Here is a 10944-nt window from a genome sequence, read left to right on the forward strand (position 1 = left end):
ATATATGTATATATAATATGTATATATAATATATACATATATATATTTATAATTATTATTTATTTATTCACTATTTATGAATATATAATATAAATAAATAATTATAACTATATATATATAGTTATAATTATTACAATTATAATTTATATATATAATATAAATGCATAATAATTATAATAATTATAAATATATACATAATACATATATGTGTATAATTATTATTATTTATACATATATATATATATATATATATATATAATATAATATATATGAGTTTGTATTCATAACAACCAGTGTGTATGTAATCTGTGTGAGCTCTGATTCAATCTAATCTCAGTCTGCCTCCCTCTGGAACCAGCTGGGTTCACTGCCCCAGTACGTAGGGCCAGAACCAGCTGGGTTCACTGCCCCGGTACGTAGGGCCAGAACCAGCTGAGTTCACTGCCCCGGTACATAGGACCAGAACCAGCTGGGTTCACTGCCCCGGTACATAGGGCCAGCTGATGGAGCTCCCCGATAGCTGCATGTCTCGGATCAGCGTCTCGATGGGCGTCTTGCCCACCAGCCGCATGAAGAAGAGTTGGGAGATGAGGTTGGCCGGCACGGCGCGCAGAGCCGGCAGGCGCAGCAGCAAGCGGCCAAAGCGCTGTGGCTGGTTGGGGTACTGCAGCCTCTCGTACTCGGTGAGGGCCACCTGGGCCTTCTCCTGGAGGGAGTCCACGTGGGCTGGGTCCGTCAGACCACAAGCATCTGTTAGGCCGGGAACAATAAGACCAACACCATTAGAGTGTTCTGTTTTCATCTTACAGAAGGTTCTGTGTCGGTCGTCTCTAGAGACATGAGATCAGTTTACAGACATGCTTTTGAAACCCACCAGGTGAAAATAGTGCAATGGCTTTGAGGCAGCTGTACTCGGCTGAGTCCACCTGCAGCCGGTTCAGCTTGTCCACCTGGTCCTGGAACACCCGGACCTGGTCCATGAAGGACACCACGCGCTCCGCCGACATGGGGGACGAGTGGAAGCCGGCGGCGGCCAGCAGAGGAGCCATGTGCAGCGGCAGGGCGGACTGAGCGGCGTTCAGGATGAAGAGCTCGCTCCAGCTCAGCCTCAGCAGCGCCACCTGTGGGGGGGATCGATGGAGGGAGGAGCGCAGGTGTTATTCAGGTACAGGCAGTCGTGTCCGTGTCAAAGTGACCCGGTCTGCCAACGAGCCTGAATCTGCTCAATGGAATTCAACCACGAATAATTTGAATGTTCTATAAACCAGATATGGAAACATCTGAAGGGCCACATGTCGAGTAAAGAGATACGAAAAAAATCAAAGTGGAGATCAGTGATTTACAATCTAGCACCTGATTAAAAATGTACACACAGAAAAATAATGGTTCTTAAATGGTCCTTTAAAATAATTTGTTGTTCTACGAAGAACCATTATTTAGTTTGAGGCCCCATTATAGGTTCTTTGAGGAAGTATTTAAGGAAATGGTTCTTTAAAGAACCCTGGTTTGAAAGGTTCTGTGTGGAACCAGAAATGGTGCCTTAAAGAAGCATATTTTAAGGTTCTTTGGGACACCTTTATAGGTTCTTTGAAGAACTCTTTAAGGACATGGTTCCTTACAGAACCCTAGTTTGAAAGGTTCTTTAAGGTACCAGAAATGGTTCTTCAATGGCATCACTCTGAAGAACCCTTTTTGGTTCCAGATGGCACCTTCATGGTTCTGCGTGTTCTCTGAAAAGTGGTTAAAATGATGTTAATACACAGGGAAGAGGTCACAGGGTTCTGTAATGGCTCGGCTTGCCTGCTCTGAGACTGGGAGTTCTGGGAAGTACGGGATGTTCCGGGCCCACTCGATGGTGCTGAAGAGCAGCCGCGCCGCCAGCTCACAGATGCTGTCGATGCCCATGACGGAGGCTCCGCTGGCGGACGCCTGCATCTGGCCTTGGCCGTACGGGGTCACGTAGCGGCTGCTGGGGTACGGCTCGGCCCGGAGCAGCTGGGAGATGAGCTCCGACACCGGCGTCCCGTTGAAGAAGTCCGACCCGATGAGACCCGGACCGCCGCCGGCCAGCGAGTTGGGACTGATACCCGAGAGAGACGGAGGGATGCGACCCCTCTGGACTGCTGCAGGGAAAGAAAGACGACCTGTGAGGATCTGGACCTCCTGCACACAGAACCATGGAGGTGACATCTGGAACCAAACATGGTTCTTCAGTGATGCCACAGGAGAACCATGTTTGGTTCCACAAAGAACCTTTTAAACCAGGGTTCTTTTAGAGAACCATTTCCTGAAAGAGTTCTTCAAAGAACCGTTAATGGTGCCTCAAATGAAAAAAATGGTTCTTCAGTAAGTAATTGTTCTTCCTAGAACCACAAAGCCTTTTAAAGAACCGTTTAACAACCTTGGCTTTTCACAATGACTCCTCATGAAGACAGTTAAGATATTTCACAGAGTTTATCAAATGGGTTCAATAATGGTTCCACATAGAACCTTTAAAGGTGTCTCAAAGAACCTTAAAACATGGTTCTTTAAGGCACCATTTCTGGTTCCACACAGAACCTTTCAAACCAGAGTTTTCCAAAGAACCCTTTCCTTAAATAGTCTCACAGAGAACCTATAAAGATGTTTTAAAGAACCTTCAAAACATGGTTCTTTAAGGCACCGTTTCCCAAATGGTTCTTCAGTCGGTGATGGTTCTTCGTAGAACCACAAAGCCTTTTAAAGAACCATTTAAGAACCATTAATAAACCTTTAATGAACACCACTTGTTTTTAATATCAGAGTGTCGTCATAACTCCCGCAGGAAGCAGCGACGGCGTGCTTCCCGTTTGGGGTCAGAGGTCAGAACCGACATCCCGCCGCCTCTCGTGGAAGCCGTGCGTCCCGCGTCCCGGCCGAGGTCGCCGAGGTTCATTAATAACCGCGCTCAATATAACCGCGGTCACCTCGCAGCGTTATGCAGGTTGGCGAGCGGTGTCCGCTGACACCGAAACACAGGGCCGGGCGGAGAGGAGCTGGAATACAGTGACAGAAGCTTCTGGAATACAGTGACAGAAGCTTCTGGAATACAGTTACAGAAGCTTCTGGAATAGTTGGTGATGTGATAACGAGGGTGGGCATCGCTGGAATGGACAATAAGCACAGCGGGGACACGGGGAGTCGTCTCTGCTTACGACTCGTCAGCCCGGGAACAAATTGAACAGATTCTAAGTGTCTTTAAACGGATATCTCGAGGCTCGGCTTCGAGCTCCGGGTCGACGACACGCCGCGTTGACGGTGTCAATATTGTGATCGCCAGTAAATGTCAGTTGCTTTTTTTCCCCATCAAAATATTCATTGAACCCATTTCTATATAAGTCTTTATTTTAATATTTGTCTATGGGTGTTTATTCATGACTATTTGTTGTTATGTTAAAGTCAATTTAAAGTATTTATACTTTGCTTGACATCTTTTATTTGGTGTAGTTTATACCTCTATTCCATAAACTTTATTATATACTCTTCTTTTTGTACTATACTGCATTTATTTGACAGCTGCAGTTACTTTAGTATCATCATATATATATATATATATATAATATATATATATGACATTTAATATATATAATATATATAATAATTATAAATATATATATTTATTATACATGTATATATTATATATACATGTATATATATACATATATATAATATATATTATATAAATTAATAATAAAAATAATTCTAATTTATATAGCGCTTTTCTGAATACATAAAGATGCTTATACAATAATAAATAATTATAATAATTATATATATATTATGTATATAAAACATAGTTGATTGTATTATAAAATATGATTGAATTCAAGTTTAACCAACAGTATGTTCACCAACAGTATAGGTCTATTAGATCCATCTCACCAGCTACAACATTATAATGTTATTTTAATATTTGCATGTAATATGTGCAATATGCTGATCAGTAACCCTTAAAAAGCCAAACTTTAACTTTTAAAAATGTAATTCACAGATGTGTTTGTCTCTCTGGTGAACTAACTGTGTGTCTGTGTGTAGTCTTCTTCATCTTCATCATCATTCTGTGTTCATCCATCTCTCTGTTGCGTCTGGACGCTCTGCTAATGAAAACCAAAACCATCAAGTTGTGTTCTGAGAAATGATCAAATGTTCCTTCCAGAGCTCAGCCAGGTTCCCCAGACGCCACCTGGTCCGTAAACCAACTAATAATACACAAATAACCATTAGTGCAGCTTTAAGTAAAGATCTTTTTATACTTTCATACCTTCTTTGCGCATTCCTACACGGAAACATTTCTTCAGACGGCAGTACTGGCACTGGTTACGGTGATGCTGGTCGATCTGGCATTCTCGATTAGATCTGAACAAAAGGAAGAAAAGGAAGATATTCATGGTTGAGACCGCGATGTTAAGATAAACATAAAGACAAGCTCCCCTGAGTGAGTTCACATCCCCCCCCCCCCCTTGACCCCACGGTGAGTGAACCGTGTGAATCGCCGCGGCCTGAAAGGCGATCGAGGCCGTGACCTTTGAAAATCATCGGCCTCGCACGCCCTCGTTCTGCTTTTTTTTTACGGCAGAACGAAGTCTCACGAGACTTGGCCAGAGACGTGACCCACAGCGTCGTTGACACAGAGGAGTCGTCTGGGGGAGGAGTGAGCTGCGACGTCGGGTTCCCGTGGTGAAGAATAATGGGAATGTTGACCTTCTGAGGCGATCCATCCTCACATGACCTTCAGGGCTTCATTTATTCCCCCCCTCATAAGCCCGAGACACAGCCAAGGCTGGAGCGTCTCAACTAATCTGCTGTGTCTTTCATAAATGCGAAAGTCAAAGCCACCCCCCCCCCCCACACACACACACACATTTACCTCCCACCCTCATTTTGCATATACACATGTAATATACATGATTTTATAAAACAGTGTAATTCAGTTGTACTCAAATATAAGGACATTTTAAAGTGTTTACTCATATACATGGTCTTTATCTGTCAGTAACAACATTAAATATGAATTATTAGTATTAATAACTACCTTTAAGGTATTATTAACGTTGTGTTACCAAAAGACACATTTTAGTCAAATGAGAAGAGCAAGAACATTAAATTAAATGTGTGTCCTTTAACTTTATTAATGAGACGTCAAGCTAATAAATGATTTAAAAGTGTTTACTAGTATATATTAATGAATTAGATCTTCTCCTTGTAGCATAGCATGTGTAGCCCAGTGTGTGTAGCCCAGTGTGTGTAGCTCAGTGTGTGTAGCTCAGCGTGTGTAGCCCAGCGTGTGTAGCTCAGTGTGTGTAGCTCAGTGTGTGTAGCTCAGTGTGTGTAGCTCAGTGTGTGTAGCCCAGTGTGTGTAGCCCAGCGTGTGTAGCTCAGTGTGTGTAGCCCAGTGTGTGTAGCTCAGTGTGTGTAGCTCAGTGTGTGTAGCCCAGCGTGTGTAGTTCAGTGTGTGTAGCTCAGTGTGTGTAGCTCAGCGTGTGTAGCTCAGTGTGTGTAGCTCAGCGTGTGTAGCTCAGTGTGTGTAGCTCAGTGTGTGTAGCTCAGCGAGTTTAGCTCAGTGTGTGTAGCTCAGCGTGTGTAGCTCAGTGTGTGTAGCTCAGCGTGTGTAGCCCAGCGTGTGTAGCTCAGCGTGTGTAGCTCAGCGAGTGTAGCTCAGCGAGTGTAGCTCAGTGTGTGTAGCTCAGTGTGTGTAGCTCAGTGTGTGTAGCCCAGTGTGTGTAGCTCAGTGTGTGTAGCCCAGCGTGTGTAGCCCAGCGTGTGTAGCTCAGCGTGTGTAGCTCAGCGTGTGTAGCTCAGCGAGTGTAGCTCAGTGTGTGTAGCTCAGTGTGTGTAGCCCAGTGTGTGTAGCTCAGTGTGTGTAGCCCAGCGTGTGTAGCTCAGCGTGTGTAGCTCAGCGTGTGTAGCTCAGTGTGTGTAGCTCAGCGTGTGTAGCTCAGTGTGTGTAGCTCAGTGTGTGTAGCTCAGCGAGTGTAGCTCAGTGTGTGTAGCTCAGTGTGTGTAGCCCAGTGTGTGTAGCTCAGTGTGTGTAGCCCAGCGTGTGTAGCTCAGCGTGTGTAGCTCAGCGTGTGTAGCTCAGCGTGTGTAGCTCAGCGTGTGTAGCTCAGCGTGTGTAGCCCAGCGTGTGTAGCTCAGCGTGTGTAGCTCAGCGTGTGTAGCTCAGTGTGTGTAGCTCAGTGTGTGTAGCTCAGTGTGTGTAGCTCAGCGTGTGTAGTTCAGCGTGTGTAGCTCAGCGTGTGTAGCCCAGTGTGTGTAGCTCAGTGTGTGTAGCTCAGTGTGTGTAGCTCAGTGTGTGTAGCCCAGTGTGTGTAGCCCAGTGTGTGTAGCCCAGTGTGTGTAGCTCAGTGTGTGTAGCTCAGTGTGTGTAGCTCAGTGTGTGTAGCTCAGTGTGTGTAGCTCAGTGTGTGTAGCCCAGTGTGTGTAGCTCAGTGTGTGTAGCCCAGTGTGTGTAGCCCAGTGTGTGTAGCTCAGTGTGTGTAGCCCAGTGTGTGTAGCCCAGTGTGTGTAGCTCAGTGTGTGTAGCCCAGTGTGTGTAGCTCAGTGTGTGTAGCTCAGCGTGTGTAGCTCAGTGTGTGTAGCTCAGTGTGTGTAGCCCAGTGTGTGTAGCTCAGTGTGTGTAGCTTAGTGTGTGTAGCCCAGTGTGTGTAGCTCAGTGTGTGTCCTCTGCCCATCGAGCCTCACCTGCAGGAGTAGTTGAGGCTCCTCCGGATGCTCCTCTTGAAGAAGCTCTTGCAGCCCTCGCAGGTGAACACGCCGTAGTGCTTCCCGCTGGACTTGTCCCCGCACACCACGCAGTCCACCACGCAGCAGCTCTTGTCCTCGTCGCCGACCTCCACGTCGCTGCTGCCGGCCTGAGGCGAGCCGCCCCCCCCCTCCTCCGTGTCCTCCCTCCTCAGGTAGGCCTTCTCCCCCAGGCCGTTGGTGTCCCCGTTGGGGTTGCCCCATCCCCCGCTCACCATGGCCATATTCTCTGAGACGCGAAGCCCTGTGAGTGGATCATACACCCCCCCCCCCCCCCACGCCTCGACTACTACCCCTTAAAGTCTTACAACTCTGATCCCGGATCAGAACGCAGCTCCAGATTTTGTATTAAAAAGTTGTTTTTTTTGTCCAAGAAGATTTGGAAGTGTGAAGAGAGAAAAAGCCCAAAGCTGTCGGGGACTCTTCTGCGTTGACCTTTGCTTGTAATGACCTGGAGGTCCTCCAGAGCCGTGTGTGTGTTTTCTCTTCTCTCTCTCTCTCTTCTCTAATCCCTCGGCTTCCTCTGTTCTTGTCTTTCACTCTTGTGTTCTCCGCCCTGACCTTCGATCAATGGCTCCCGAGGTCTGAGAGAAGAAGAAGAAGAAGGAAAAAAAGAAAAACTTCCGACGCCGCGCCGAGTGGTTCAGAGTTCAGACCGAGAGAAATAAAAACACACAGAAAGGGTGCAGCCTCTTGCTCTTTTGACTGGAAACAATAAATTACACTTTGACTCCTCTCTCTCTCTCTCTCTCTCTCCTCCTCCTCCCACTTCCCCTCCACTCCCCCCTGGAAGAAGAAGAAGTTCAACTCGACACCTCGGCGATCCCCGAGCACGGGAACGTGGAACCGAGTCGCTCTCCAGAAGGAATCACTCCACTTCCTCCGAGCGGGAGGGGGAAATAAAAAAGCCTGCCGCTCTCGCTCAGGGTTCAGACTGCCCTGCCCTCTCCTCCTCCTCCTCGCCTCCTCTCCTCCTCCTCCGACCTGTAAACTAGTCCAACCAGTTCCTGGCGTGCGGAGGTGTTATCTGCTGATCTGAGGCGGTTCCAGTCCAGACGCACTCTTGACTTGTCGGGGCTGTTGTGGACGAGCTGATCCTGACGCTCTGGAAACGCTCAGCAACAAACTCCTTTTTTTGGGGGCGGAATTATATTTAGTTGTTGTTCTTCTTTGTGATCGGGCGGCGGACCACGAAGCCTCGATGCGAGAGTGAGAAAGACAACCTGCCGTCCTCCTCGTCTCTTCTTGTGGCTCCCCCGACTCTTCAGAGTCTCGAATGTCACAGAAAAGAAAACAACAACAACAACAACAAACAAAAAGCGTGCTCTCTCACGGCGCTGCCGTCTCCTGTGGTGTGAGTGCTCGACCGCCCAGCAGTAACGCCCAGAGGGCCGGGACCCCCTCTCTCCACATTCCCCGTCCCCGCAACTCAGGGTGTACTGTTGCACTGTTTGCTATTCCACTCGTCCTCTTTTTTCTTCTCTTTCTTTTCCACACTTCCGTCTTTCAGCTCCGGCAGGAATAAATTAGGCAAAACGAACTCGCAGGGAGAAGAAGAAAAAAGGAACTAGAAAAGCAACGGTCACAGAGCCTTTTTTTTGTTTTAGTGAAAGCCAGACGCTGCAGTGCAGAGAGCAGCCCTGAGATCTCCTCTCTCTCTCTCTCTCCTGCTCCTCCCGGTGTCTCTCTGCCTCCCTCCTTTAGGGAGGAGGGTGAGCGAGTGTCTGTGTGCTGAGGGATTTGACACTGCTATTCAAGCCCCGCCGTCGCCATGCCAGCGGATGCCTTATAAGGCCAGCCGGAGTCAAGGAGCACGGAGTGGGCTGCACCCCCCCCCCCCCCCCCCACACACACACACACATTGAAAGAATGCATGGCTGCCTGACTGGCTGCCTGTTTCCCCCCCCTGACCCCGGGGCCAGCCTGGAAGCAAAAGGAGAGTTAACCCCGACACTGCCGTGAGACAAAGAGTGTGTGTGTGTGGGGGGGGGGGGGGGGGGTCGAGCGCATGGCGCTCACGCTCTCTCCACTTCGCTCTAATCCCACAAAGAATTTCTCAGACAACTTTGCTGACCCACTGATAATAACGGGGAGGAGCCCGTCGCCGTCGTTGTTGTTGTTGTTGTTGTTGTTGAGCGACTTGTGAGAAGGTTGTGTGATACGCCGCCGGCTCCTTCTTCACACCTGCTGCTCACACTCACGCTGGTCCTGGTGAAGGTCCTGGTTGACTGATGCATTCTGGGGGATTATAATTGAGTTTTTGAATGCACACATGTGTGTGAGTGTGTGAGTGTGTGTTTGTGAGTGTGGGTGTGTGTGTGTGTGGGGGGGTTATAAGTTGTTAGAGCCCACTCAGGAGGTGTAGTAGTGTGACCTCTGAGGTAGGAAGGCCGTGGAGGTCAGGGGGCTTGACCTTCACGCTCACACCGGAGCTCACAGTTATAAACGTGTCTTCATCAACGTCATCACAGTCTTCCTCACGCGAAGGAAACAAGATCAACAAGATGGAGTCAGTTTGCCTTTCAGTGAACACATCGGTCAAAACAGTTATTGACGTTTATTTATTGTCTTGTTGTTTGTTGGTGCTTTTATATAATAATGTCTTTACTCGTTCCCGCTCCCTGTGCACTTACAGTCATCTCGTCTCCACCTGTATCCTCCAGGCTTCGTCCTCCTTCCTCGAGGTCAGGGGTCACCAACCGAGACTGAGACTGAGAGCGACTTCAAGGGTACAAAATAATCCGGACTTGTTTGATATAAACTTCCCGAATAACACATTTGCATAAATCATCCTTTTAATAAAGAGCCGCCACACGACGTCCAGGTGGTGAAGCTGAAGCTTTAGAACGACTTTTAATTGTTCTGACCAACATTATGATTAACTTTAACTTCCACTCTAACTTTAACTTTAACTTCAACTTTAACTCTAACTTTAACTTTAACTCTAACTTTAACTTTAACTTTAACTCTAACTTTAACTTTAACTTTAACTTTAACTCTAACTTTAACTGTAACTTTAACTCTAACTTTCACTTTAACTTTCACTTTAACTCTAACTTTAACTCTAACTTTAACTTTAACTCTAACTTTAACTTTAACTCTAACTTTAACTCTAACTTTAACTTTAACTCTAACTTTAACTTTAACTTTGTGTGTGTGTGTGTGTTTATGTATGTGTGAGTGTGTGTGTTATATATGTGTGCAGCTATGAGTGTGTTATGTGTGTGTGTTATATGTATGTGTTTGTGTGTGTTTTATGTATGTGTGAGTGTGTGTTATGTGTGTGGGTGTGTTATGCATGTGTGTGTTTGTTATGCATGTGTGAGTGTGTGTGTTATATATGTGTGCAGCTATGAGTGTGTTATGTGTGTGTGTTATATACATGTATGTGTGTGTGTTTTATGTATGTGTTTGTGTGTGTTTTATGTATGTGTGAGTGTGTGTTATGTGTGTGAGTGTGTGTGTTATGCATGTGTGTGTTTGTTATGCATGTGTGAGTGTGTATGTTATATATATGTGTGTGTGTTCACATGTCACCGTGTGCATTAGGATGTGTTTTGTGTGTCTTAGGCGGAGGATGCACAAATATACAGTATGCCTTATATATCTGTGCGTGTGTGTGTGTACGTGTGTGTGTGTGTGTGTGTGTGTGTGTGTGTGTGTGTGTGTGTGTGTGTTATTTGCTCTTTGAACTGCGGGTCAGGAATGCCTCTGCTCTCAGCGTGAAGCCGACGGTGGCCGTCTGTACATTCTCAACACACCCGGGAGTCCAGGGCAACCTTAAGTACACACACCTGAACACAACACACACACCGTGTACGTCGTGTGTTTCATCTGGTTGCAAGACACGGGGACAATAAAGTGAAAGTTAAGGGTGAAAACTTCTGTAGACATGGAAACACACACACACACACACACACACACACACACACACACACACTCGACTTACAGGGTATGTACATACAGGTTGAACCAGCTGCAGGAGCTTCAGTCTCTTGAGAGGAGGCGTCACTGTATCAGATACACACATCAAACTACACACTATATATAATATATAATATATGTATATTATATGTATAATCTATATTTATTTATATATAATATATATATATATATTATATATATATATATGATATATATGTATATCATATATATAGATGTATAATATATATCTATAGATATATA

At 46.2% G+C, this 10944-nt stretch overlaps 1 protein-coding gene across 2 annotated transcripts; it reads right to left on the minus strand.

Moving 5' to 3' along the window:
• Positions 1 to 309: 309 nt before the first annotated feature.
• nr2f6b (nuclear receptor subfamily 2, group F, member 6b) lies at positions 310 to 6983 on the minus strand. 2 transcript variants are annotated; one of them, XM_056414055.1, is made up of 5 exons: positions 6700 to 6983; positions 4280 to 4374; positions 1801 to 2120; positions 875 to 1121; positions 310 to 750 (listed from the first exon to the last, which is right to left on the minus strand). In XM_056414055.1, the coding sequence occupies exons 1-5, from the start codon at positions 6981 to 6983 to the stop codon at positions 476 to 478; spliced, it is 1221 nt and encodes a 406-aa protein (XP_056270030.1). In that variant the 3' UTR covers positions 310 to 475. The 2 variants fall into 2 exon arrangements, with proteins under 2 accessions (XP_056270030.1, XP_056270029.1); XM_056414054.1 differs by having other exon boundaries at positions 1801 to 2123.
• Positions 6984 to 10944: the final 3961 nt, after the last annotated feature.

Source organism: Pseudoliparis swirei, chromosome 5 (assembly GCF_029220125.1).
Source record: "Pseudoliparis swirei isolate HS2019 ecotype Mariana Trench chromosome 5, NWPU_hadal_v1, whole genome shotgun sequence".
Taxonomy (NCBI): Eukaryota; Metazoa; Chordata; class Actinopteri; order Perciformes; family Liparidae; genus Pseudoliparis; species Pseudoliparis swirei.